Source organism: Dermacentor albipictus, unplaced genomic scaffold (genome assembly GCF_038994185.2).
Source record: "Dermacentor albipictus isolate Rhodes 1998 colony unplaced genomic scaffold, USDA_Dalb.pri_finalv2 scaffold_21, whole genome shotgun sequence".
In the NCBI taxonomy this organism is placed as follows: domain Eukaryota; kingdom Metazoa; phylum Arthropoda; class Arachnida; order Ixodida; family Ixodidae; genus Dermacentor; species Dermacentor albipictus.
The window spans coordinates 1,036,298-1,061,727 of NW_027225575.1; the positions used below are offsets into that span (position 1 = coordinate 1,036,298).

The 25,430-nt window shown below is 50.4% G+C and overlaps 1 protein-coding gene across 1 annotated transcript in view; it reads left to right on the top strand.

Moving 5' to 3' along the window:
• Window positions 1–1,435: 1,435 nt before the first annotated feature.
• The window catches only part of LOC139052264 (E3 ubiquitin-protein ligase E3D-like), a 52,064-nt gene continuing 28,069 nt past the window's right edge, over window positions 1,436–25,430 (top strand). The window contains exons 1-2 of the mRNA XM_070529345.1: window positions 1,436–2,453; window positions 6,987–7,094. Of these exons, the coding sequence (XP_070385446.1) occupies window positions 1,623–2,453; window positions 6,987–7,094 (939 nt within the window). The 5' untranslated portion in view covers window positions 1,436–1,622. The remainder of the gene's footprint in view (window positions 2,454–6,986; window positions 7,095–25,430) is intronic.

The following is a 25,430-nucleotide window of genomic DNA, read 5'->3' on the forward strand; positions in this document are numbered from 1 at the left end:
GTAAGAGGCGATTGGAGGATTGGTGGAAGAAAAGTAGGGAAACGACAAAAGACGGAGACGTACAAAAACACAGTTCGCAATAGGGGATCAGCAGATTTGGACGTGGTAGTTCATAGTGTTTTTTTTTCCTTTCCTTTTTCATTGGTTAACCTAGGTAGGATATTAGGCAGCATAGTAGCAAGAGCTTGGTGGCGTAACCCACCGCCCCGTTCCAAAGGGGACGCTCATAACATCCATCCATCCATCCATCGTCTGCTACGCGGTGGGCGGCTGTGCGGCGTTGTAATTAGTACGGCAGCTGTTGTGTTGTCACGAACTGCTTGTCTAGTTGATGATTTTTGCTAACACAGTGACAGTGATGTCACAAGGCTTTGATCGGTCACTTGGCTCCAAAAGTTGACTGCCCGAACCTAAAAAATGTCGGAGCGTGTAGTCCGCTGCTCTCTAAAATAGCGTTAAATAGCCGCTCCTATTGCCTTTTTCAAGCAGATTATTATAAATCACATTGTGTATAGAGTTCGCAAAGTACACAACAGTTTTATTCTACACGTTGTAAAATTCGCTTCTGCGCTCTTTAGAAACTTGAAACCACCGTATATATATAATGTTCGACGACAGAACGATTACCACTCATTTTAACTCTTAAAAGTAGTCAATGAATGCGTCGTGAGTTCAAAAAGTGAATTACACACACAGCTTCACTGCGTACGTATCTTAAGCACCACCGTTATGCTGCCGCCGTACCACGCAGAAAAGCTAGCTTTAGTTTGAAAAGAGTCCCGTGAGACGATTTAAGGCTTGCAGTGCAGCACGTTTTATATAGCACTGGGATCGCTTTATTTTTTGTAAGCTTTCTACTGAGCTAGGCAACCAACGACAATAAAAACAAGGTATGCTCACCTTTCCTTGAAACAGAATCGATCAACCTATTGCACATATCGGGCGCAGGACTTATACTCGTGAATACTTTTACTATATACTTTTACCCGGTCATCTGCCTTTCATTACGGCACACAGCAGTAAATTCTCATGTCATCTACGCCACTAGGCTATCTGTAAACAACTAAAAAATCTAGATTATCGTATGAATCTTTTTAAGACAATTTTTCCAGTCTCTTATGGAGGCTATGAAAGCGAAATTTATGCCGTCGATCTAGCATTGCAGCTGCCACCTATGCTCGTTCTTTACATTTCTTGCACCGCTCCTCCTCTTGTAGTTTCACTATTCAAACGCAAAGCATTCGCAAATATGTTTTCTTTTGTATATTTGTGAATTTATACATTTACCGCCAATACAAGAGCTTTGTGCCTGCCGAAATGGCAAGACAAACGCTGAACAGATCGCAGAAGCAGACGACAGCGAACAGGTTATAACTAGCGCCACTCCGCTCGTATGGTATATCCCTAGCGGCGAAAGGGGCGAACTAGACCAGGTTTGCGGGAGGAGGGAGATCTGTGCAGGTCTGGAGTTCAGTAGGTCGTGATTGGAATAATCCACCCATTTCTTGGCCAATCCCCCATCGCATAGAGTTTCTCACTATGTAATGTAATGAGAAACTCTATGCCCCATCGTGGGTAGGAGCCAGACACGTGCAGGCAACAACAGCAAGAACCTGGTGAAAATGGATTGTTCGGTTGAAGTGCGACCCTTACTTCAACTCTGCAAGGTTCAGGCGCTCCTGTGGGACCTCTCAGGTGGCCTTGTCGCCACTGAATATACGTCTTCTAGAATTAAGATCGTCGTGAATACAAAAGACTATGGTGGCAGCTGCGTTCAGACAGAGCTGATTTTCCCCGAGCACATTGTGTTCGATGTCGGTACTATGACTACGCCCCTAGAAACCAGAGTCCTCAGGGACCGGAAAGAATGCGTCCAGCTGATTTCATGCCGAGAAGTGACGTTCAACGTGCGTTTCCACAAGTCGGCCGGCTTGAACTCTGAGCAGAGGATAGAGTCTTTCGTCGAACCCGCAGTTGTCGCTGGAACCCTCTACTGCTTTCAGTGCGTGGAATGCGCTACGGGGATTCTCGGTGGAGGAGTAAAATTTCGCCGAGTCCTGCCGCTGCCATCCGATGATTGGAAAGAGGCAGTAGGTGAATGGTTTTGTCACAAGCATGAAACTGCAAGCAGCGATGACCTTCCCGATGTACTCTCACCGAAACCAGACGAGCTGTTCACGTCCGCGGCTCGCCTGCTTGTGCACGACAAAAAAGTTCGAGAAGGCGACTTCGACAAAGTAGACGGAAGACTGCGCTGTGGTATCTGTCACATTGTGGTGGGGAGAAAGGCGACTCCATCGTCCACAGCATTGTTTTCAACCCGTGTGACAGTAACGCCTGTCGACGAGGAGGATGGCATCCCCATCGGTGGCGTCGACGCGTCTCGCCTACTAAGAGGCCTCATCAAAGAGCGGCTGCAGCTAAGCATAACCTGCAGGATTGTGCTGGCGTCCGTAAGTAATCACAGCTGGCACGTTTTTTCGGGCCAGTAGGGGTGGATAAATTGCAAGTACGCACCACAGCGCGATGAAGGGACGAGACCGTCGTGTCCCGTTTCTCACTCGTCTGTTCGCGCTGTGCGCATGTACTTGCTTGCAGCAAGTAATCGCAGTCCTATAAAAAAAGAAATCTCCCCGGCGGGGAATCGAACTCCGGTCTCCCGCGTGGATACTGACCACCCAACGAGGATGGCGTTTCCTTGCTACGAAGGCGCTTTATCAAGAGCAATGCTAGCGAAGAATTGCTTCCTCGAGGCCGTAGGAGGCCAACTGGAATCTTTCTACGCAAATACATGTGAAAACAAGTACTCCAATTAAGCAGCCGCTCTGTCGATTTGTCTGAAATCTGTTACACGTGAGAGACAAAGCTGAATTCGTGGAATGACTGGATTCTACTTGCTACAGGAAGCAGAATTTCGGTTTAGGACTTCATAGTTTTATTTCGATAGCAATTTACAAAATTTACGAGAAATCAGTAACGGTACATTAACGCGCTCGAACGCTGTTTGCCGCGATGCGGGGCCATCTCGAGGTTGGAACCCTTGAAACGAGAGCTAGCCTGCTCTAGCTGAACGGAACGTACAAACAGCTCTCAGAGCAATCAGAGTAACCATGTTATCGAGTTTCTGAGAGATCTCGTTTGCGCTCCCACCTCGGAGTTGCCTTCGACCGCCCTGAGCTGTAGAGAGGGAGAATAAACGTCTCTATTGCGACACAGCAATGGGGAATAATCTTCAGTCAGAAAAGTGCATTGCAAGAGCACTTTCGAGCAACTCGTCAAATGTAGTACCATAAGAAATCTACAAATCCGTAATTGCATGCACCGAGAACATATATCGCTGTTCTGTAAATTGGGTCTGTTAGATCACCTGTATATGTGCCTGTATCCAACAAAGTTACAGCTTACGTCAATTTTTGTGCTCTTTAAGAAAGCTATGACAAAAAAAATATCCTACTCATAAATTGATGGTATAGTGAAAGATTTTATGCTACTGCTGCTCAGCTTTAGCAGCAAGGTCACATTCTATGGTCTGAATCGCTCACTGCATGATTTGTACGTGTAAAAGAAAAAATGCAAGTTCGCCTTTGTTTGCGCCCCTCGCAGAGTGATGTCGAAACTAGGAGATCTATGACGTTACCTTGCCAGGTGTCACTTCTGGAGTCTGAAGTGCAGTGAAGCACGACAGACTTTTTTTTTTCTCGACAAACTAGGCATGGAAGAGTGCCAAGTGTAATATCGATTGATTACGAACATAAAATGCAATCTTGCCTGCAAGATTTTACTCATAACAGAGCAGTGGTAAGAGCAAAGTATTTTTTGAAAGATCTCTGTACATGTTCCATAGACACAGCATTAACCTATCAGGCGTTGGGTGAACTTGTTCTTCAACATTCTGATTGTTCATTCTGCTGATGTTTTTCGAGGCACAGGAGCAAACAGACACAACTTAGCTTTACTGAGTGCACAAAATCCAAGTTTAAAATTTATTTAACTATTCCATCTTGCGTGGTTGCAGTAAAATCCTTGAAATTAAAACATCCAGGAAATTTGTAGCTACTTTTGCTGTTCTTAAAAAACTCGTTTGATATCAGTTTCCTATACTGACATAGTATTTCACCCAAGCGGACACACGTTGAAGATCTAGACGTCACATGGTGCTGTAAGTGAATGTGAAAAAAATAATTATGTGGATCCCTCGCACTGTGGGAATCGAGTTAAGTGAAGCTCTTTGTGCTGTTTGCTTTGATTGACGATAATTAGCAGTCATGTTGACAGCAAGTGTTTAATTTCTTCAGCGTTTAGTGCAATACGAGAGTGGTGAGTTGATGGTGAATGTTACCTTGCATGCACCACTGCTGTTTGTCTGCGTAGTACACAGAACACGCAGCAAGACGTGTTTGCATGAGGGGTTGTTGTGCGCCATGGTTCGTAACCTCCGAGATGGTTAGTATTGTCATTCCCTCACAGGGCATGTCACATTCTGGCAGAAGTGTTACTTTCATGGAATTATGGGGATGTACGTGCCAAAACTGCAATCGGATATGGTTATATTTGGTGGTATATCTAACGGCAGAGTGAGCAGGCGGAGCATGGGTAGAATCAATGCTGTCCTAAAACAAGTAACAGCCTCAAAATTCTTCACTTACAACTCGCTTATATGGGGAGAGGACAGGAGAGGGAAAAGGCATGCGAGAAGATGAGGAAACTCTACTACTGGACAAGACAGCGGTTGCGCACAAACTGGATAAATTTTAAGTCCAAGTTACAGTATGTTTCTGCTATTTCTAAAAATTAAACACCAGGACAACTGACGCATGGCGTGCAGACTCAAAGCCGCATTGAAGAGTTTTAGGTTAGAGGAATCAAGCAGCTTGCGTACGCAAGAACTAGGGGCGACGGTACTGCACATGCATAGACCCAGATGTAGGGGTCTGCGCATGGGTAATACCGTCGCCCCTAGTTCTCGCATATGCAAGCCACTTGGGTCCCCTAATCTAAAACTCTCTAATAAAGAACTGCAGCGTCTGGGCATCGCCTTTCAACACTTCTGTACCCGTCGTGGAAGCTTTGTGGCTATGGCACTTCTTGCGGGCTGGATCCAGACTGCGAAAGCCACATTTCGTCAAGGGTAAAATACAAAAACGCTCTGTACTTACATAGGTGCTTGTCAAAGAACCCCAAGGGGTCAAAATTAATCCGTAGTCTGCCACTATGCCATGCCTCATAATCTGATTGTGGTTTTGGCACGTACAGTCCCATAATTTGAATGAAGTTTAACACTTATGCAACTATGCGATGTGCCGAGTGGGGCAGTGACAATGCTAGCCTTCCTGGAAGTTATGAACAGGGGCGCACAATAACGCTTCAAGCAAGAAAGCTGTGTGTACTACGCATACCAACAGCAGTGGTGCACGCAAGGTAACGTTTAACATCAATTCGCTGCTCTCGTATTGCACTAATCGGTGGATAAATTAAACATTCGCCATCAACATCACCACAAGTTATCGTCAACCAAAGCAAACAGCACAGAGTGCCTCACTTGCATCGATTCCCACAGTACATGGGATGCGCCTAATTTTTTGTTCGGTCAGCCACGGCGGCCGCATTTCTATGGGGGCGAAATGCGAAAACACCTGTGTACTTATATTTAGGTGCACGTTAAAGAACCCCAGGGGGTAGAAATTTCCGGAGTCCTCCACTACAGCGTGCCTCATAATCAGAAAGTGGTTTTGGCACGTAAAACCCCATAATTTAATTAATTTTTTGTTCGGTAGGAATCTAGGGATCATATCATGGTACATCTCGGCCGTGGCACATATATGCCCACACACAAGGGGTGGCGGGTACTGGGTACGTTGAACCAAACCCCCTCCATCCATGTGCCACCGCTGCTGTATCTGAGAGCAGGTCAAGGCAATCCCTCTTGGCAATATTTTTTCAAAGAACCTTTTTGTGCAGTGAGCACAGTCAGAAATTTTGGCTGTTGACTCATTGTCGCTGAACTGAGATCTTTGAGCCACCTGCTCTTTGTGCCGACAGCATCTTCTCTAAGGGGACTACATAATACTTATGCAAGTGCAGAGGAAAAAGGGCAGGTGCAATCAGGCTTTCTTCTCTTTGTGTTTTTTTTTTCTTGAGGGATGGGGTCGGGGGGTGAGCAGGTGCTTCTCGTGCATGACACGAGTTTGCATAAGGCGCTTCAGTGCCATGTCGAAATTTGACTGTGCGATTATTCACTGAATTTTGGTTAGAATTCTGGATTTCCAACAAAGCCATGAAAAAAAAAATGACTATGGAATCTTAAAAGTGGCACGACGAAAACGGAAAGTGCGAAAAATCCCACGTTATGCGCATAATAACGAGAGGCATTCAAGTTATGTACATGGTGCACCACTTGTACCAGCTGAAAGTCATGTTTATGTGTAATGTCAGCTATGTGCCTTGCTCCTGCGCTGAAGTAATGGAATTTGAGAAGTTTCACTAGCAGCTTTGTTTTTCTTTTTTTTACATGAGAACTATATATACTGGACAGCAGGTAGTAACGCCTTATAAGTTGTGCGTTTGTAGTTTGACACAGAATAGAGAGTTTTAGGTTAAGGGATGCAAGCCGCTTGTGTCCCCTAACCTAAAACTCTCCAGTAAGTGTTCCCTTTCACCTCGATGAATGGTTTACGCACAGTCGGCAGAATGTGGCGGGGATGGCGAGGCACAAGCGAGTCATCTTGCGTGATTCACGCAGCCTGTAATGTAAATACTTTGCTTTGACCCATTGATGCAGATTATACTGGGTGTAGGCCCAGGAACCATGTTTTCAGTAGAATGTTTTAACGAGGCAATAAAGGGCCGGCAAATGTTGGGGGTATTCTCACAATCCCAAATTTTATTGCCACTGACTGCTGCATGCTCTGTAGGTTGATTCATTGAGTGCGACTATCACTGCGATTGAGTTCGCTTACTCTAAGCTTACTCCTTGTGCACATGCGCAGGACAAGCAGGTGCTGCTGCTGTGGTTGATGGAGACTGGCCTGCAGCACTTCTACTCAAGGGAGGTTCAGTGTAAAGAAGTGCGTGTTGACCTGCAGGTGGGCAGCAAGGTGAGAATATAATACTGTTAACAGTGAGGATCATTTTGTTGAGGCTTTAGTTTACCCAATTATTAAAAAATTCACGCAGGAACTCCTCTGCAGGAGTTGTCTAGGTAAGCATAAGCATTGTGCCACTTGCTCATCTCCATGCAGCCCGGTGTTATTATCGATGTTATGAAACATGATCCAACCAGTATAAACAACAGTGCTGTGGCGACACGAACTGCTGGGGACGGCGGCTCAAGGTGAATTGATGACGCAAGCAAACTACTGCAGGTGGTGGCGCCAGGAGCGCTGATGACGTTCCGATCATGTTAAGCCATTATCACTCTTTAGCGCCTTATCCATCCGTGTCAAGCGATTATCAACCGTGATCAATTGTACTGCGGCGGCGGCTGTGTATGGCGCAGCTGCGCAGGCCCTATCTTGAAAGCGATGTGCGATGGGGGCAGAGTGCGCCAAGTGCTGACAGCTTCATGTGCACTGTGTTCTCTCTGCTTAGTTTGCGTTGAAGTGAGAGGCAGCATGAGGGTAAATTCGCTCACTGCTGCGCACCCAATCTTGAAAGCGATCATCTTCCGTGACGGCTGGACGGGTTTTCTCATTGGGTAGGCATAAAAATGCTTACGCATTTAATAAATAAATTTAGCTAAGATATTATGGTTCAGCTGGGGATGATAAGTGATCACTAAGAAATTGAATTAGTAAAGAAAATGGCATATGAGAAAATAAAATTTGGGTGCGAGGTCTGGTCTGACTAGGTGCAACAGCGTGAAAAGCGAAGCGCTGCTGTTTACATTCTTGCCATTCGTATACAGCAGATTTGAGGCCTACCTCTGAAACTGCAATCAGTACGCATGATCGTTTCAAAGGCAGCCCAGGAGGTGAGGGACTGCTCTTTAGTTTGGGTCATCGGACCGTCCTGACGCCTCAGTTGTGCTTTTTCATCACTGTCACTGCTTTTATATTGTACTGTTTACATTATTCCTGTCTAGAAACTAGACCAGTCTTTGCTTACAAATTAGCTGCCTTTGATTAAACTTAATTCGCCGAAGATGGGACTTGGAGAAAGAAAACATCGCAGAAGCAGTGTGGAAAATGACTGAGCTGCAAGCTCTATCACCAGTGGTTGCTGCCACCGTAGTAGCTTTCTCTCGGCTGATGGTTCCACGTCTTTGTCACGCTGTCCACTGCTCTTGTACATCGGAGTTTCTAGTAACGCTGCTGTGGTGAACACACTTCAAGCCATGGTGATCCCTGGTGGGGGGAAAAAACTTCATTTATTTGAGCCCCTTTTTATGCACAGTCATGTGGAACAATACGCAGCACGCTGCCTGTAATGCTTTATACAAGTTATACATCCCCCATGGCCTCGGACATTGAGCTGGGTGCGCTTATGCCTCCCCGTCCCGGAGGCCATGCATCCCCCCCTTCTGGAGAGTCGTTGCAATCCGGTCTCTTGGGTGGCATGACCTTTCATCCCGATCGTGTGTGGTAGGGACTAAATGTGACAGGGAGTGTTGACGTATTCCGGATTAGGCACATTGCTTCCACTTGAAGTTCTGCCTTTGCTGGGGGGTGCACAGTCAGATTTGTCGGTGGCCACGATCATTTCGCCATCCTCACTAGTGTGCGCCTCAGGTGAGTCATAGCGCATGAGATGATGCCTGTTTCGTGCCAGGGCACCACTCGGCATCTCCACCATGTAGCTTTGGCACCATGGCCCAGAGCTAATCGCTGTTGCTTTGCTCTTTGCGCCTGTCACCCAGACGCGTTGACCTGGTTTCAGCTTCGGAAGCTCTCTGGATTCGTGGTGATGGTCAAAGCCGGCCACTTGTCTCTGCCACGCGGCTGTATTTTTCTTGAGCACAACCTCGCGAACCGGCCATATCGGATCCAGCTTATTTTCAGGTTTTGTTAATGTGGTCCAGAAACGTCTGCACATGGAGAGTTGTGCAGAGCTAAAACCAGTAGACCCAGGAGTGTCCCGGTTGACGTGCGATGACATGTAACGGTCAATGTTCCTGCTCCACAGTTCCTTCACTGTTCACACATCACGCTCAACTTTCTCATCGGATGGAATGCTGTTGCCATGATGTTCTTATCTGTCACCCGGACGTGCTTACCATACACTGCAGCACAGCTTGTGCTGCGATGGGTGAAATTGTACTCCGATGCAAACGCTGCGAACTTGTGTGAAGATATGATAATCTATGGGTCTCTGTCGCTGTGCATGACATATAAAATGCCAAAACGGGCAAATGCGCTCTTCACTGCACTGATAATCGCACTGCTGGAAGTGCCACGTAGAGTGAGCTCTTCCGAAAGTAATAATCGACCCCCAGCAAAAAGCCCGATCAAAACGTACAAATACAAAGTTCACAATAGGGGGTCAGAAAATTTGGTTATGGGAATTTATCGCGCAGCTTTTCGTTCTTATTCTTCCTTTAACCTAGGTGGGACCTAGGTAGGTAGACCTGTTCCACCACCTTCATGGTGGAATAGGTCTGCGCCATGTGTGATCAGGTGACAGCAACATTGGCTCTGCTCACCGTTGCCTTACTCTTCACAGTTGTCTACAACTAATTTGGATCTACGACTGAGTTTCGACCACCAGATTGACACGCTTGCCTTGGTGCAGACCACGCAAAGATGTCCTTCATGGATTAGGGGGAGGGCATCATCCTGAAGTGCCACAGGAACTACGACCCTGACTACTTTCAGCAGGAGGGCACTGGTAACTTTGAGCTCGCTGCAATACTTTCGCTATACTGTCAGGTGTCCAGGTAGCCTTGACTTTACTGGCCAGCTGAGTTCACTGAACCTGATTAGAGGCGAGCACATGCCATCAGATGTCTTGTACCTTTTGATTGATTTCCATTTGATAGGCACACACTTGTTTGCCGCATCAACACTGATGTCTGTGTTCTGCTCAATCGATTCCACTGCACTGCTTGCTGAGTGCCAAAGTGGAGCTCTTGATGACGTGTCTGAGGTAGCAAGTAGCTTACTGGGGACATAAACCGCTCTGTACCTGTAACACAAGTGCTTGATGCGGAGGCAATGTATGCGTGGTGGCGAAAGATTGATGGCCATCTTGCCGAGGAGAGCTGTGAGAAGTTCTTGTTCAGTTTTGACGATAAACTCTATCTCTCTCATGAACTCGTTGAAATGCTGGACTGCTCATGTCAACACCAGAACTTCTTTCTCGGTTTGACTATCTTTGTTCAATGATGGACAACAATTGATACGTGAAAGCGACTGCACGACATTCGTGGTTTATCTTGTAGCCGAACTGTGCCAAGTCCATACGAGCTCAAGTCCGCCGAGATCACAATGGGACAGTCAGGGTGATAGCTGGCCATGCATGTTTTAGATGAAAGCATGTTATTTGCTTTCTCAAATGGGGCCTTCTGAGGAGTGCCCCGCAACCACTCAGCCCTCTTGCGAAGGAGCCCTCATATTGGAGCAACGATATCCGACAGTTGCGGCAAAAACCTCGCAACATTGTATACTTTGCCGAGAAACCTACGGACGCCAGTGACGTCTTCGGGTGGTTCCATCTTCTGGGCGGCTTCCACTTTTGTAGTACCATAGTCCTTCCATGGTAGTATCATGCAAGATACCAGGCCCAGAAAATTGACGCTTGACACGCTTGATGTGTGCTTGTCCTTATTTAAAATGGGGTGAGCGTTTCTCAACCACTTAAATACTTCTGTTTATCTTTTGTCATGCTCTTTGTGATCACGTCTAAACACCAACAAGTCTGATCCTTCAGATAATGTTCACGACAGTTGCTTGCTCTTCCAGGATGTAATACATCTGGCGTTGGAGGTAGTCTGGGGATGAGGTTTTCCAAGATGGTAGGCGACAGAAGTAATAACTCCTGAACGCTGTAATAAACCTCGTGCAGGCCAGCCCGAGCTAACGTCACCTGGTGAAAACTGGACGGAACATCAAGTTTCGAAAAAAGCCTTCGTGTTTCCGAGCAGCCAAAGCACTTTTTCGACGGTAGGAAGCACATGTCGTTCACAGAGGACTACTTTGTCCTGTTTTGTTAGGTCTACACATAAACAGTAGTTACCTGATGCTTTAGACATGGCTAAGCCAGCACATAAAAGCATTGGTTTTGTGACCTTCCTTATTACACCTTCGCTTTCTATTTTGTCAAGCTCGATCTTGACCTGGCGAAAGTACATAGGAATTTAGCAAGAAGGATGCAGCATCTGGCTGCAAGCGAATAGTGTACGCCTCCTGGAGCTCACCGAGGCTCTGGAACAGCTTGTATCTTTCACATTCATCTAGAGGCCACACCTTTTTCGTGGACACCGTCCACAAACTTGACTATGCCCAGTGCTTGAATAGCCGGGAATCCCATTAAAGGTACCCGCTTTGACCGCACACCGTAGAGTCTCTGCACGGAAGTGTTGCCTTTCCACATGAGCCTCGTGGAGAAAGTACCGAGAACGACCAGTGGCTGGCCCTCAGTGCCCATGAGCTCACCTTCACCTTCAGGGAAGAGATTGAGAGAACTGGAGTCATTACAAGTGTAGGTAATGGTGTAATGATGTGATAGAGGTTTTAAATAGGAGACTTAAGCTCGAGATCAGATAGGTAGAAGGCTAGCTAGCAATAAGTGCAGTGAAACCTGATTAAATCAACCAGGCTGGGGGACTATTTTTCCCCGCCCCATTTCAAAGAAGATGCCAGTAAACGTCATCATCATCATCATCATAATTTTGTACGTCGATGCGCTGGTATTTCCGAGAACGTACTGGGCACGACCGTGACTTCTGCACCAATGTCCACTTCGGAGTTAGGCAGCATACTGTTTACAAGCACTTCCGCATACATCCTTTCGGGCGCTCTGATGTAACTGCGCAGTTCTATGGAGATTGCTGAAGGCTTGCATTGCAGCGTTCAGTTGAACCGTCTCTTCGTGAAGCAGGTGGATTCAAAGTGGTTGTTCTTTTGGCAGAAGTTGCAAGGCAAACGGTGAGCTGGATATTCAGCCTGTGTAGGTGTGGCATCCTGCCAAAGTAGGGGCATATGCGGTCAGCCTGTCGGCAAGTGATGACTTTCCTTAGCTGAGATGGGCAGCGTCGACACTAAGTAGAAACGAATCACATGAGCTTTGCACTTGTTTTCTATGTCTTCGTGTTGCCTGGCCGTTGGGGGAGCTTCTTGCAAAGTCAGTCGCGGATTCCGACACAAGTGGTCTGAGAGCTTCCGATTCAGCCAAGCAATGATAAATCTGTTCCTGATCGGCCTCTCTTCAATGTTGGACAATTATAATTGAAGCGCTTGACTATGGGGTTTGAAGTGCGGGGAAAAACGCACCTATTGTCTCACCGAAGTGAGAAGTGGTCAGTGAAGGTCTCCTGCCTCTCCGAACCGTCCTTCAGATCGGCTTCCGCGAAGGTTTAGTAGAGGCGCTAAATTTTCTGGCCTTTGGACCCGCGTACTATAGTGTTGAGCGCGCACTTGTACTTCCGGATGAACGGCTTAGCGACTCGTAGCGAACAAGAAGTACTCATATACCGTAAAAACCGGACTATAGGTCGGACCGGAATATAGGTCGATCCCCCAACTAACGAATTCTCAAAATGAAAAAAATATTTTTCAATGGCAAAAGTACCGAAACACATGACACCCTTACATGAAACAAATGCGACTCAGGGGGTTGCACAATGATGACAGTATTTGTTTAAAAGCTGCTGGCATGTGCACCTGGCCAAGTTTTTAGCGGTATCGCGCGACCATCGACCCGCGTGCTTGTCAGCACCGTATTAACGGCGCTGAGCAGCGAAACAAACGAGATACGCGCATGTGTACACATGCCCTTACTTTCGCTATTTCGCCGCTCCGTGCCGTGATGACAAGGTGCTGACAAACACGCGGGTCGATGGTCGCGCGATACTGTTAAAAATTCGTCAGGTGTACAGTACACAGAAGGGCACGAAGTGCGCAAGCGCTACTCCGAATCAGAGCAACGCCTTTGATCAGAGTGGGATGACGAGCGCTCCTCGCTGCCCAGTCCACCGGCGCGTGCGATCTCAACCGCTTTCAAACGGATGCATTCGGCAGTCACAGGCAGCGATCTTACACGCAGCTCTCGGACGGACTCCGCAACCTTGCCTTCCAGTTCTGCAGTCCGCTGCGATACGACATGAAATGACGTTTTTTTTTGGTTGCTGCAAGCTGTAATACGTTGCTTTTGCCTCCGCCACTACCGAATGCTCTTTTCGGATACTTCAAGTTCGCGCTGTGCCGCCAGGTTGCCGTGGGCTTCCGCGTACTCAATCGCCTTTTTCTTGAAGGCGACCGTGAATTGACGTCGGCTTCCGCTCATTTTGAAACAAAATGAAAATGCAGCCTTTAATTATTATAACTTTGCGACAATGGAAACGCAAAATGCCGGTGCCACAACGTCGCCACGCCGCCATAGACGCCGCGCTGCTGCTGATGGCGATGGCAGCTGTTTACTTCATCCGCCCATTGTTGCAAGATTTCAGTAGTTTTTCCGCCAATGTCCGGTATATAAGTCGAGGGTCGACTTTTCGCGATGTTTTTTTGAAAAAAAGTTCGACCTATATTCAGGTTTTTACGGTACTGCAACATTCTCGTTGGCCAGAAGCTCGGGTTTTCGAAGTAGAACGGTAGTGGTGCCCGTAGATGCATTGCCAAGTCTTCCAACGGCTGTTGAGAGAAGCGGCTGCTCACCGCCCCTAGTTCCTTTCCTGGGTACTCGTGATACAGCGACAAAGCATGGTGCTGCACAGAGGCACGTGATCAGCAGAACAGCCGGCCTGGCTTGCTTAAGCCGTACCAGTGGGCTAGTTGCTTAGTCACGATGGAACGTGACAGTTCACTTCGAAACAATGACGCAACACAGAAAGAACAAGCACAATGCACTGGACAGTTGCAGTACAGCATTCATGCTTATTCTTTCTCTATTAAGTCATTGTTTCCAAGTGCGCTGCCATATTCCATCATACCTGGCTTCACTTCTGACACCAAGTAGTGAACGTGGATGGATGGATGTTATGAGCGTCCCCTTTGGAACGGGGCGGTGGGTTGCGCCACTAAGCTCTTGCTATTATATTGCCTAATGCCCTGCCTAGGTTAAAAGAAGAAAAAGAAAGAAGAAATGTGTGATGAATTCCCAGAACCAAATTTTCTGACCCCCTATTGTGAACTTTGTGTTCGTGTGTCTCCGTTTTTTGTAGTTTCCCTACTTTTCTTCCACCAATCTTCCAATCGCCTCTTACTAATCTCTATTGCGGACATGTTTACTTTCCCTCTGCTCTCGTTGAACCCAAGAGCTTCAAGGGGGCCAGTGGTGCCTAAATCGGCCGCTGGGCAGATGTCTTCACATTCTAATGAAACATGCTCCATGGTTTCCCTAGCTTTACCACAGCAAGCACATGCTTCTTCTTTGTTTTTATATCTCGCTTTATAGGTGCATGTTCTAAGGCATCCTGATCTCGCTTTGAAAAGTAATGAGCTTCCCTTTGAGTTATCATAAATTGTTTCTTTCCTGATTTCGTTTTTTTCTCTTAAGTAGTTACTCATGGCAGGTTTCTTTTCCATTGCCGCCACCCATGAGATTATTTCAGCCTCTCTGACTTTCCGCTTGACGTTCTTTGTTGCTGTGTTGCTCACCCTACAGGCCGCATACTTGCTGGTAAGCTTCCTAGTTCTTTTCCCCCACTGTGAATCAATGTTTTTTCTGTACAAATACCTCGACACTCTCCCAGCCCATTTACTTTCTTTCATAATCCTCAGAGTTCTTCATAATCAATATTTGTGCGAGCTTCCCTCACTTCAAAATTTCTCCAGCCCATATCACCCTGCACAGCTTCATTTGTAGTCTTCCCGTGAGCGCCCAATGTGAGGCGTCGCACTGACCTTTGTTTCCCATTGAGTCCTGATTGTACCCTTGATTTCACGCAAACAACCACATTTCCAAAAGCAAGTCCTGGAACCATTACACCTTTCCACATACCCCAGAGCGCCTCGTATCTATTCTATTCCCAAGGCACGCTGTGCTTCATTATGGCTGCATTTCGCTTCCCCTTTACTGTAATTGTTTTTTTCTGTGTTTCCATATGTCTATTGCCTTCGTTTATCCATATACCAAGATATTTATATTCCTTTACCTGAAGTATTTCCTGGCCCTGTATTGCCACTGTCTGTTCACTGTTTTCATTGAATACCATAACACCTGATTTTCTAACGCTAAATCTCAAACCTAAATTTTTGCCTCCCTGTCCACAGATACTGCCAGACGTTGCAAATCATTTTGCTTGTTAGCTAGCAAAGTGGACACACTTCAAGACACGGTGGCCGCTGGCGAGAAAAAGCCCCGTGCATTTATTTGCGCCCCAATTTTTATACAGTAGTGCGGAATAGGAATCCTCCATTTACCGCATTGTAAAACGGTACATGCAGGCTCTTTATTGCGGAACGCTATGCAGCGTCGCCTACAATACTTTATACTGCATCGTCTCCGGGGGGGGGGGGGGGGGGGCTTTTATTCTGGCTGCGCGCTAACATGTAGCATGGGCCGAAGGTGGCGAGCCTGTGGGCGAAGAAAATCCAGAAAATCCTTGGTGCCTGGTGTCCACAAATTATATTTTAGCAGAGCCCGCTCAATCAGGTGGGAGCCTGATTCCACTGATTCCATTGCTCGCGCACCGTCAGCGTACCGGGCCTGTCGTCGTCGTCCTTTTTGTTCGAACCACTGGGGCACGTAGTAGTGCGCTACAGGCCCCCCCCCCCTCCTCTTCTAGCATGAAAGCCGTGGCCTGGACGAATGGCGAAGAACGGATGGTGGCAGTGCGAAACGCACGCGGTGAGTAGGACTGGCCTAGTTGGGAGGAAATGTTACAACAGAAGTGGCTAAAGCGTCAGACTCCAAGTAGGCAGGTTTCAGACGGCCGACGGAGACCGTATGTTCTCGGCCGTTGATGAGCAATAAAAAGTGTTTAGGTGCACGCTTGAGTACTTTGAACGAACCATCATACGGGGGCCGTAAGGGAGGACGCACAGCGTCGTGGCGTATGAATACGTGCATGCAGTTCTCAAGGCCAGGGTTGACGTATACAGAGCGGGAATAACGTCGTTGTCGAGTATGGAGGGGGGGCGACAGTATGCACAGCGCTACGTAGACGGTAGGCCTAGCCGGAAGCCTCTACGCCTACCGTCTGCGCAGTCCTATGCGATGCGATGCCCCAACATTTGTCATGGTTCACGCATCGGACACCGCTGTCGGCGCAATCTTGCGGCAGCTGGTTGCAAGTGCTTGGCAGCCCATCGCCTTCTTTTCCAAGCATGCGCCCCCTGAACGCCGCTACGGCAAGTTCGGCTGATACTTGCTCGCCATCTATTTGGCTATGAAGCACTTTCGACATTTTCTCGAGAGACGCTCCTTCCATGTCCTTACTGACCATGAACCACTGACTTCCGCCCTAGCGTCCAGCAGCACCTCGTACGTACGCTCCCCGCAAAATCAGACAGCTCGCTTACATTTCTGAACACAAGTGGCATTCGTCACGTCAGTGAAAAACGGAGAGAGAGAGAATAAACATTTTTATTATGTAAATGCAGCTTTGGAGAGGCGTCCTCATTCCAGAATGCCTTGAGTTCGGGCCGCGTCCTGGGCCCTCGCAATCAGCCGTTGCTGATCCTCGAGGTCGGAGCTGGCCAAGGCTCTCTCCCAAAGCTTGTTGGTGGGGTAAGGGTTCGGATGATTTAATGATGCTTCTCTGCAACCCCCTACTATGTGCCTGAGGGACCCGGGCTCTGCGCAGAAGCGACATTGCGGAGAGAATTGTGTGGGTGCTATGAGGCAATTTCTGGCTGGGTGGGGGAATGTATTAGCCTGTAGAGCTCGGGGGAATCGCTCCTGCTCTCTAGGTAGGGACTTGTGTGGGGGTGCATATGTTCTGCGGGTGAGCTTGTAGTGTTTTGTGATGTCTTGATACGAGACTAGAGGGTTCATGCGCTCGGGTTCAGATTCCTCGGCGTCGGCTCGGTGGGTCAGATCTCGAGCCACGTGGTTGGTGACCTCGCTGCCAGGAATGCCGTGATGAGCTGGCGCCCAGGTGATCATGACTGATATCGTTGGCGGCTTTTGATTGATGGTCTTGAGCGTTGTGGTATGAATTCTGCCGCTAGCAAAGTTGCAGCACGCCTTTTGGGAGTCAGTCACTATGACTTCAACCTCTGTTTGGGAGAGCGCGAGGGCTATGGCTGCTACCTCTGCTTGGAGGGGATTGTTTCGGGTGAGCGAAATGCTGCTCCGATGTTCTTTGTTGATGACTACGGTGGCTGCGCGTCTGAGGTAAGACCCCGCTTGCGTGTAGGCTGTAGAGGGTAAAGTTCCGCATTGGTTGTATATGGTCAGGGCCCGGGCTTCCCTTCGCTGTGCGTGGTGCACCGGGTGCATGTTGCGAGGTACAGGTACGGTGATGTTGCTCAGGATGGCATGGGGTAAGCTCACAGTCTGAGGCCGCGTATGGCTGAGAGGGGCAGAGAGCCCCAGGCGTAGAAGTATGGACCTCCCCGCTTCCGTAACCACCAGCCTTGTTCGCTGACTGGATAAATGTGCCTCGATCAGCTCCTCGGCCGTGTTGTGCACTCCTAGTCGTAGTAGCCGTTCTGTGGACGTACTGATCGGCAGGCCCATCGCCTACTCATATGCATTTCTGATCACTGTGTTGATTTTCTTGAATTCCGTCATGTTGAGTAATGCGTGTGGAGTAACGTAAGTTATTCGAGACACGACGAAGGCTTGGACAAGCGGAAACGTGTCCGCCCTCTCCATGCCTGTTGCCTTGGTTGTTATTCGCCCGATCATGTGGGTAACTTGGGCTGCTGTATTCTTAAGCTTGTGAATTAATATTGTGTTGGTGCGATCCAACTGGAAAACCATTCCCAATATCTTTACGCTCTGAGACGGAACGATGGTGTGTCCCTTCAGTTGTATGTTGATAGCGGACGAGTCGGATGCATGCTTCTTTCGCGGTGAGACCAGGAGTAGCTCCGACTTTTGGGGGGTGCAGCTGAGGCCGCATGACTTAGCATAGTCGCTCACCGTAAAGCGGTTCTCCACTGCCCCGATGAACCCTGTTGACGACCAGATGGTAATCTCGTCGGCATAAAGGCCATGCCGGATCCCCGGGATGTTATCAAGGAGTGGCGGAAGGCCTATTAGGGCGATATTGAAAAGGAGAGGGGATAACGCTGCGCCCTGTGGTGTGCCGCGCCCGCCCAGTAGGAAGGGGTTTGTGGCTTTGTCCCCGACCTTTAGGATGGCTTTTCTATCTGAGAGGAAATATGTGACATAGGAATACGTCCTGGCCCCACAGCCCAGCGTGTTTAGTCGCTGTAATATTGCTGTATGCTTGACGTTATCGAACGCCCCTTTAAGATATAAGCCGAGGATGGCCGTCGGGGAGTTGCGTGTTGCTGGTACAATCACCTCCTTTTTCAGCTAAAGTAGCATGTCTTGAGTTGAGAAGTGTGGACGGAATCCTATCATCCTTGTTGGAAGTTTCCCCGAGTCCTCCAGGAATGGTTGTAGCCGGTTGAGAACCGGATGTGCTCTAGAAGTTTTCCTACACACGAAGTGAGGAAGATCGGTCGTGGGATCTCAGTGGCTGGTGGCTTGCCTGGCTTCGGTATCAGACGAACCTCGGCCATTTTCCAGTCCTTGGGAAGGCTTCCTTCCCTCCATACTTCGTTAAGATGAGCGGTAAGCTCTAGTAGACAAGGGTTGTCAAGATTGACAAGTGCCTTATTGGTGATTTGGTCTATTCCCGGGGCTGTGTGGCGTCTCAAGCTCATTATCGCCGCTGTTACTTCATCTAGATGAATGTCATCTAGGAGCTCGTTTGGGGTGCCGGTGTAGGGTTGCAGAGGCTCCGATGGCTCTGTGGGGAAGTACTGGGCTTTGAGAGTCAAAAGGAGGTCAGCCTCGTTTCCTGGAAATTGGTGGATTACTCGGGCCATACTGTGGTGGGATTCCGTTTTGCTGCTGGCCGGGTTGATTGAATACGTCAATAACTTCCATGTCTTGTAAGTACTCAGTCTTCCGCTCAAGATGTCGCAGAGGGATAGCCAATTTTCTCGGCAGAGCGTGGTAGCGTATTCCGCAGCCTCTTGTGTGAGTAGTGTGATTCGCCTCTTGAGCTTGCGATTTAATCTTTGCCTTTTCCAACGCTTCAGCAGCCTACACCGGGCTTCCCACATGTGGAGCAAGCGAGCGTCGATGCTCAGAGTGGTGGTGGATGTTTCAAGCATTTTGGTGTGCGCCTTCACGCCCTGGTGAAGCTGAGTGGTCCAGTCCTTACTTGACTGAAGCTGTTGACTCTTCGTTTGTAGCTCTTTGTTCTCTTACCTCCGGCAGCTTGGTCCAATCCGTGAGGCCAGCAGTGCCTATCCTGGCTTTGTATTCGAGACCATGGAAAGTAGTGGCTAGAAGCGTGTGGTCGCTGCCTAGGTACTCCTCCAGATTGGTCCAGCAAGCTTGGGGATACTTCTGGTGAAGGTTAAGTCGGGGTTCGTGTCTCTTGTAACACTTGTGCCGATCGTGGTGCTATTCCTTGGATCGTTGACGAGTGTGAGCTTTGTGAAGCAGGTTTCCCCTGGGGTTGGTGCACGTATAACCCCAGAGGGGGTGAGCTGCATTGAAGTTGCCCACTATTACAAACGGATGGTTGCCTGCTGCGTGCGTGGCTTGCTCCAAAACCTGCTTGAGGACCGATGGCGCGCTTTTCGGCCGACAGTAGACGTTTAGAATGAACATGGAACCCTTTGTTGCCTGTGGGATAATTTCGAGTAGAATGGCAAGCCGTTTGGATTGTTAAACATGGTGTTGAACGGTCACTAGCTTCTTATTGATCAGGGTGTGAAGGCTGTCACCTGTATCGGTGCCATACTTGAGGTATCCGGGTAGGCGGACGTGTGTGTTCGTTTCTTGCAGTGCGACGATTTCAGGTGGTCTTGTTGATGTAGCGATGTATTGTATCAGTGATCCATACTTGTTCTTGTAGCCCCGGCAATTTCACTGCCACACCGTGTTTTCGCCTGGGCAGCCCCCGCGCTTACGTTGTTGAGGACGAGCCATCTTGGTTATTGAAGGGTGGTGATGGGTGCACAAGATTGGGTTCTTGTGAGCCTAGAGAATCTGGCAAACCTGGTAGGGTCTGATGAGCTGTTTTCTTGTGGCGTCGGCTATGACGAGCTTCCAGTGCTAGTATGCGTTCCTCTAGCCTCATGATGCGTTCCGCCATCTGAGTGTTAAAGTGTTGTTGTTGAGCTGTGAGTTGCTGCATAGTAGCTTGTAGGGATGCCTGAAGGCTCTGAATAGCCTTTGCTACCATCTCTTCTACCTTCTGGAGAGTGGCATATTGGACGCGTATGACTCCCTGCGGTGCAGTGGGCTGCGCGGTTGCTCGTTGCGGTGTCGGATTTGGAGTGACGGTGGGCGCTGGCTGCTCTTCCCGTTTCCGCTTCTCCGAGGGTGGGGTTGAAGTGCTATTTCTTCAAAACAATGAATCTTTAAGTGCCACGAACTCGGCGTGTACGTTAGTGATTTCTGCTTTGAGTGCTGCGTTCTCTTCAGTGAGACTCCTAATGTGGGCATGTGCCTGTGCCAGCTCTGTGTCAACAGAGGGGGGGGGGGGGGGGCGGGGGCGACGAGCTTCGGGAGAAACAACCTTTGCCCAACTCACCTGCTGCATGACCTGCGCTGCTCCCTTGCTTCCCCTCCTGCCACTTGTGGAACAACCGCGGCTTGAGGTCCTGCTATGGGATGGCGACTGTTGTCGCGATGAGGTCCTGCACCTGAAACCGGAACGCGGCCTGGAACTGCTCGTCTCCAGAACAGCTCCGCGTCGTTTCGGGGACCGCGACTTTCGGGATGCTTAGCACTCGCCACGTGGCCTCGGAGACGAGGAGGCTGCTCTCAGGGCCTGCTGCGGTTTCCGGCGGTTGACGGTCGGTAGGAATCTGATGGGGCAGGTTTTGGCTGCCGTCGGGTGATTCCCGCCGCAGAGAGAGCACCGAGGTTGGCATTCGTGCTGCTCCGTTGCTTGCGAAGTGCCGCACTCCCTGCACTAGAAAATGGCCGCGGGCAGACGCGTCTTCTCTGTGGCCTGTTTCGTTGCAGGTTCGGCAATGCGGCATGGTCCTCTTGTAGAGGTAGCACCGCAGAAGAAAGCCGGAAAATTGGATGCAATATGATACTGTTCTTCCCAGGAATGTGATCACCATGGCTGTTGTTTCCCAGTCTTCTACATGTTAGCGCCTCGTATTCGGGAGATTCAATGCGTTTAAATAACATTTCGGGCGTGGTGTCGTGATCAATGTTGTATATCACCCCTTTGCACGAGTTATCGGGGGATATTCCGTATGATGCAATATCATATGTGGTTGCACCAATTGTAATTTTCTGCATCTTGCTTTGTGCTGAGGCCGTACCTTCTGAGGCAGTGCTCAGCACAAGGATGTTTTGGTCTTCGTCGATGCGTATTTTGAATCCGGTGGAGCCGATTTGTGGCTTTGCCTCATTTGCGATGGCATATACTAACTCCCCTGGGCTCACCTTGTTGAGCTGCAGGCCGTTCCGTGGACGAACCGCCAACTTGTAATCATCGGCAGGTAGGGGTTGTCGGGGCTTGCGCATCGCCGGTTGGCTTTGGCGGAGAACGTGAAAAATCCGACGCCGTTGCCGACGCACTTCCTCGCCGCGCCATCCATGCAATGAACCACGGCCGAGCGGTCGTCGCTTTCACGGCCATGGCTACTGCCCAGGGTGTCGACGCCGAGCCCCAGCTGCTTCGCACGAGCGGTACCTCTCTGGTGTTTGAAGACATCTTGCATCCTCACTGCGACATGCCCTCGTTTGTGATACGTTGATCAGACTTCCCCTCCTTGCGTGTCTCGCCCATACCGCCGGGCCGTCTCTGATGCTTTCCATTCTTTGGCTCATCCTGGCATTCGCGCATCACAGTGACACGTCACTTGTTATGTGTGGCCAACGTAGACGTTCGTCGCTGGTCACGCGGGTGCCTCAACTGCTAACAATCAAAAGTGCGTCGCCACGCTGCGACACCCCTTGACACGTTCCCGTCCCCGGACGCCCGCTTCAGCTATCTGCACGTCCATAATGTTGGCACTCTTCCTCCTTCCGGAAACCATCGCTACAAGCTCATGTTCTCGACTTGGGGACGTGGTGGCCTTAGGTACCGCGGGATCAAATCTCGGCGCCGCATTTCGATGCTGGCTAGATGAAAAAACACCCGTGTACCGTGCATTGGGGGCACGTTGAAAAATTCCAGGTGCTGACAATTGTTACGGAAGAACTCCAGGGGAGGGGCATTCTGTAAGGGTCCACCTGGTGGACTGTCCATTGCGGCCGCTGTTGATTGGATGCAGCTGACGAGCGAGGAGGAGACGACCGGCCTCAGCCAATCAGCAGCGGCCGAAATGGACAGTCCACTAGGTGGACTCCTACAGAATACCTCCCCTGGTGCTCAGAATTGTTACGGAGTCCCCCACTACGGCGTGCCTCATGATCATATCGTGGTGCGTAAAACTCCAGAAATTAATTTTGATATAGACCACTGTCGCAGCTGAACGCGTGCATGACAACAGATAAAAAGCCCACGCTCAGCTGCTTCTGTGTGAGACAGCCGGTAGGGACTATGCACAGTACTCGTAAATGTTGACGCTTTTAATACAGCCCACACTTAAAGGCAACACTTCAGCTAGTATGAGGTCTTGCATAAATTCACGAAGACATCTAAATTGAAATGGAATCGGCGGCTGATAAGACGCATTAGGCAGGTATACATTATTTGATAATAATCAACGTGTACGTCTAATCTCAGTTTTAATCGAGACTGGTATTAAAGTTCAAATTATCTTCAACAGCCAGCCGTTGCCTTCTCCAGGGTAGCGTACCCTTCCTCTGCCGACAGTTGTTGCGACGCCTGTTTCTCGCAGCTCGACCGGCGTTACTATTTGGTAGGAGATCGTAGGAGGTGTTGCCCTTCTCCCAAGTGACGTTCGCACGCGCTTCTCTGGCGGCTACACGTGCGTCGGGGATCGTAGGAGGCGTTGCCCTTCTCGCAAGTGACGTTCGCACGCGCTTCTCTGGCGGCTACACGTGCCTCGGGGATCGTAGGAGGCGTTGCCCTTCTCCCAGGTGACGTTCGCACGCGCTTCTCTGGCGGCTACACGTGCGTCGGGGATCGTAGGAGGCGTTGCCCTTCTCCCAGGTGACGTTCGCACGCGCTTCTCTGGCGGCTACACGTGCGTCGGGGATCGTAGGAGGCGTTGCCCTTCTCACAGGTGACGTTCGCACGCGCTTCTCTTGCGGCTACACGTGCCTCGGGGATCGTAGGAGGCGTTGCCCTTCTCCCAGGTGACGTTCGCACGCGCTTCTCTTGCGGCTACACGTGCCTCGGGGATCGTAGGAGGCGTTGCCCTTCTCCCAGGTGACGTTCGCACGCGCTTCTCTGGCGGCTACACGTGCGTCCTGGTATCGCAGGCGGCGTTGCCCTTCTCCCAGGTGACGTTCGCACGTGCTTCTCTTGCGGCTACACGTGCCTCAGGGATCGCAGGCGGCGTTGCCCTTCTCCCAGGTGACGTTCGCACGTGCTTCTCTTGCGGCTACACGTGCGTCGGGGATCGTAGGAGGCGTTGCCCTTCTCACAGGTGACGTTCGCACGTGCTTCTCTTGCGGCTACACGTGCGTCGGGGATCGTAGGAGGCGTTGCCCTTCTCACAGGTGACGTTCGCACGTGCTTCTCTTGCGGCTACACGTGCCTCAGGGATCGTAGGAGGTGTTGCCCTTCTCCCAGGTGACGTTCGCACGCGCTTCTCTTGCGGCTACACGTGCCTCGGGGATCGTAGGAGGCGTTGCCCTTCTCCCAGGTGACGTTCGCACGCGCTTCTCTGGCGGCTACACGTGCCTCGGGGATCGTAGGAGGCGTTGCCCTTCTCCCAGGTGACGTTCGCACGCGCTTCTCTGGCGGCTACACGTGCGTCGGGGATCGTAGGAGGCGTTGCTTTTCTCCCAGGTGACGTTCGCACGCGCTTCTCTGGCGGCTACACGTGCGTCGGGGATCGTAGGAGGCGTTGCCCTTCTCACAGGTGACGTTCGCACGCGCTTCTCTTGCGGCTACACGTGCCTCGGGGATCGTAGGAGGCGTTGCCCTTCTCCCAGGTGACGTTCGCACGCGCTTCTCTTGCGGCTACACGTGCCTCGGGGATCGTAGGAGGCGTTGCCCTTCTCCCAGGTGACGTTCGCACGCGCTTCTCTGGCGGCTACACGTGCGTCCTGGTATCGCAGGCGGCGTTGCCCTTCTCCCAGGTGACGTTCGCACGTGCTTCTCTTGCGGCTACACGTGCCTCAGGGATCGCAGGCGGCGTTGCCCTTCTCCCAGGTGACGTTCGCACGTGCTTCTCTTGCGGCTACACGTGCGTCGGGGATCGTAGGAGGCGTTGCCCTTCTCGCAAGTGACGTTCGCACGCGCTTCTCTTGCGGCTACACGTGCCTCGGGGATCGTAGGAGGCGTTGCCCTTCTCCCAGGTGACGTTCGCACGCGCTTCTCTGGCGGCTACACGTGCGTCCTGGTATCGCAGGCGGCGTTGCCCTTCTCCCAGGTGACGTTCGCACGTGCTTCTCTTGCGGCTACACGTGCCTCAGGGATCGCAGGCGGCGTTGCCCTTCTCCCAGGTGACGTTCGCACGTGCTTCTCTTGCGGCTACACGTGCGTCGGGGATCGTAGGAGGCGTTGCCCTTCTCACAGGTGACGTTCGCACGTGCTTCTCTTGCGGCTACACGTGCGTCGGGGATCGTAGGAGGCGTTGCCCTTCTCACAGGTGACGTTCGCACGTGCTTCTCTTGCGGCTACACGTGCCTCAGGGATCGTAGGAGGTGTTGCCCTTCTCCCAGGTGACGTTCGCACGCGCTTCTCTTGCGGCTACACGTGCCTCGGGGATCGTAGGAGGCGTTGCCCTTCTCCCAGGTGACGTTCGCACGCGCTTCTCTGGCGGCTACACGTGCCTCGGGGATCGTAGGAGGCGTTGCCCTTCTCCCAGGTGACGTTCGCACGCGCTTCTCTGGCGGCTACACGTGCGTCGGGGATCGTAGGAGGCGTTGCTTTTCTCCCAGGTGACGTTCGCACGCGCTTCTCTGGCGGCTACACGTGCGTCGGGGATCGTAGGAGGCGTTGCCCTTCTCACAGGTGACGTTCGCACGCGCTTCTCTTGCGGCTACACGTGCCTCGGGGATCGTAGGAGGCGTTGCCCTTCTCCCAGGTGACG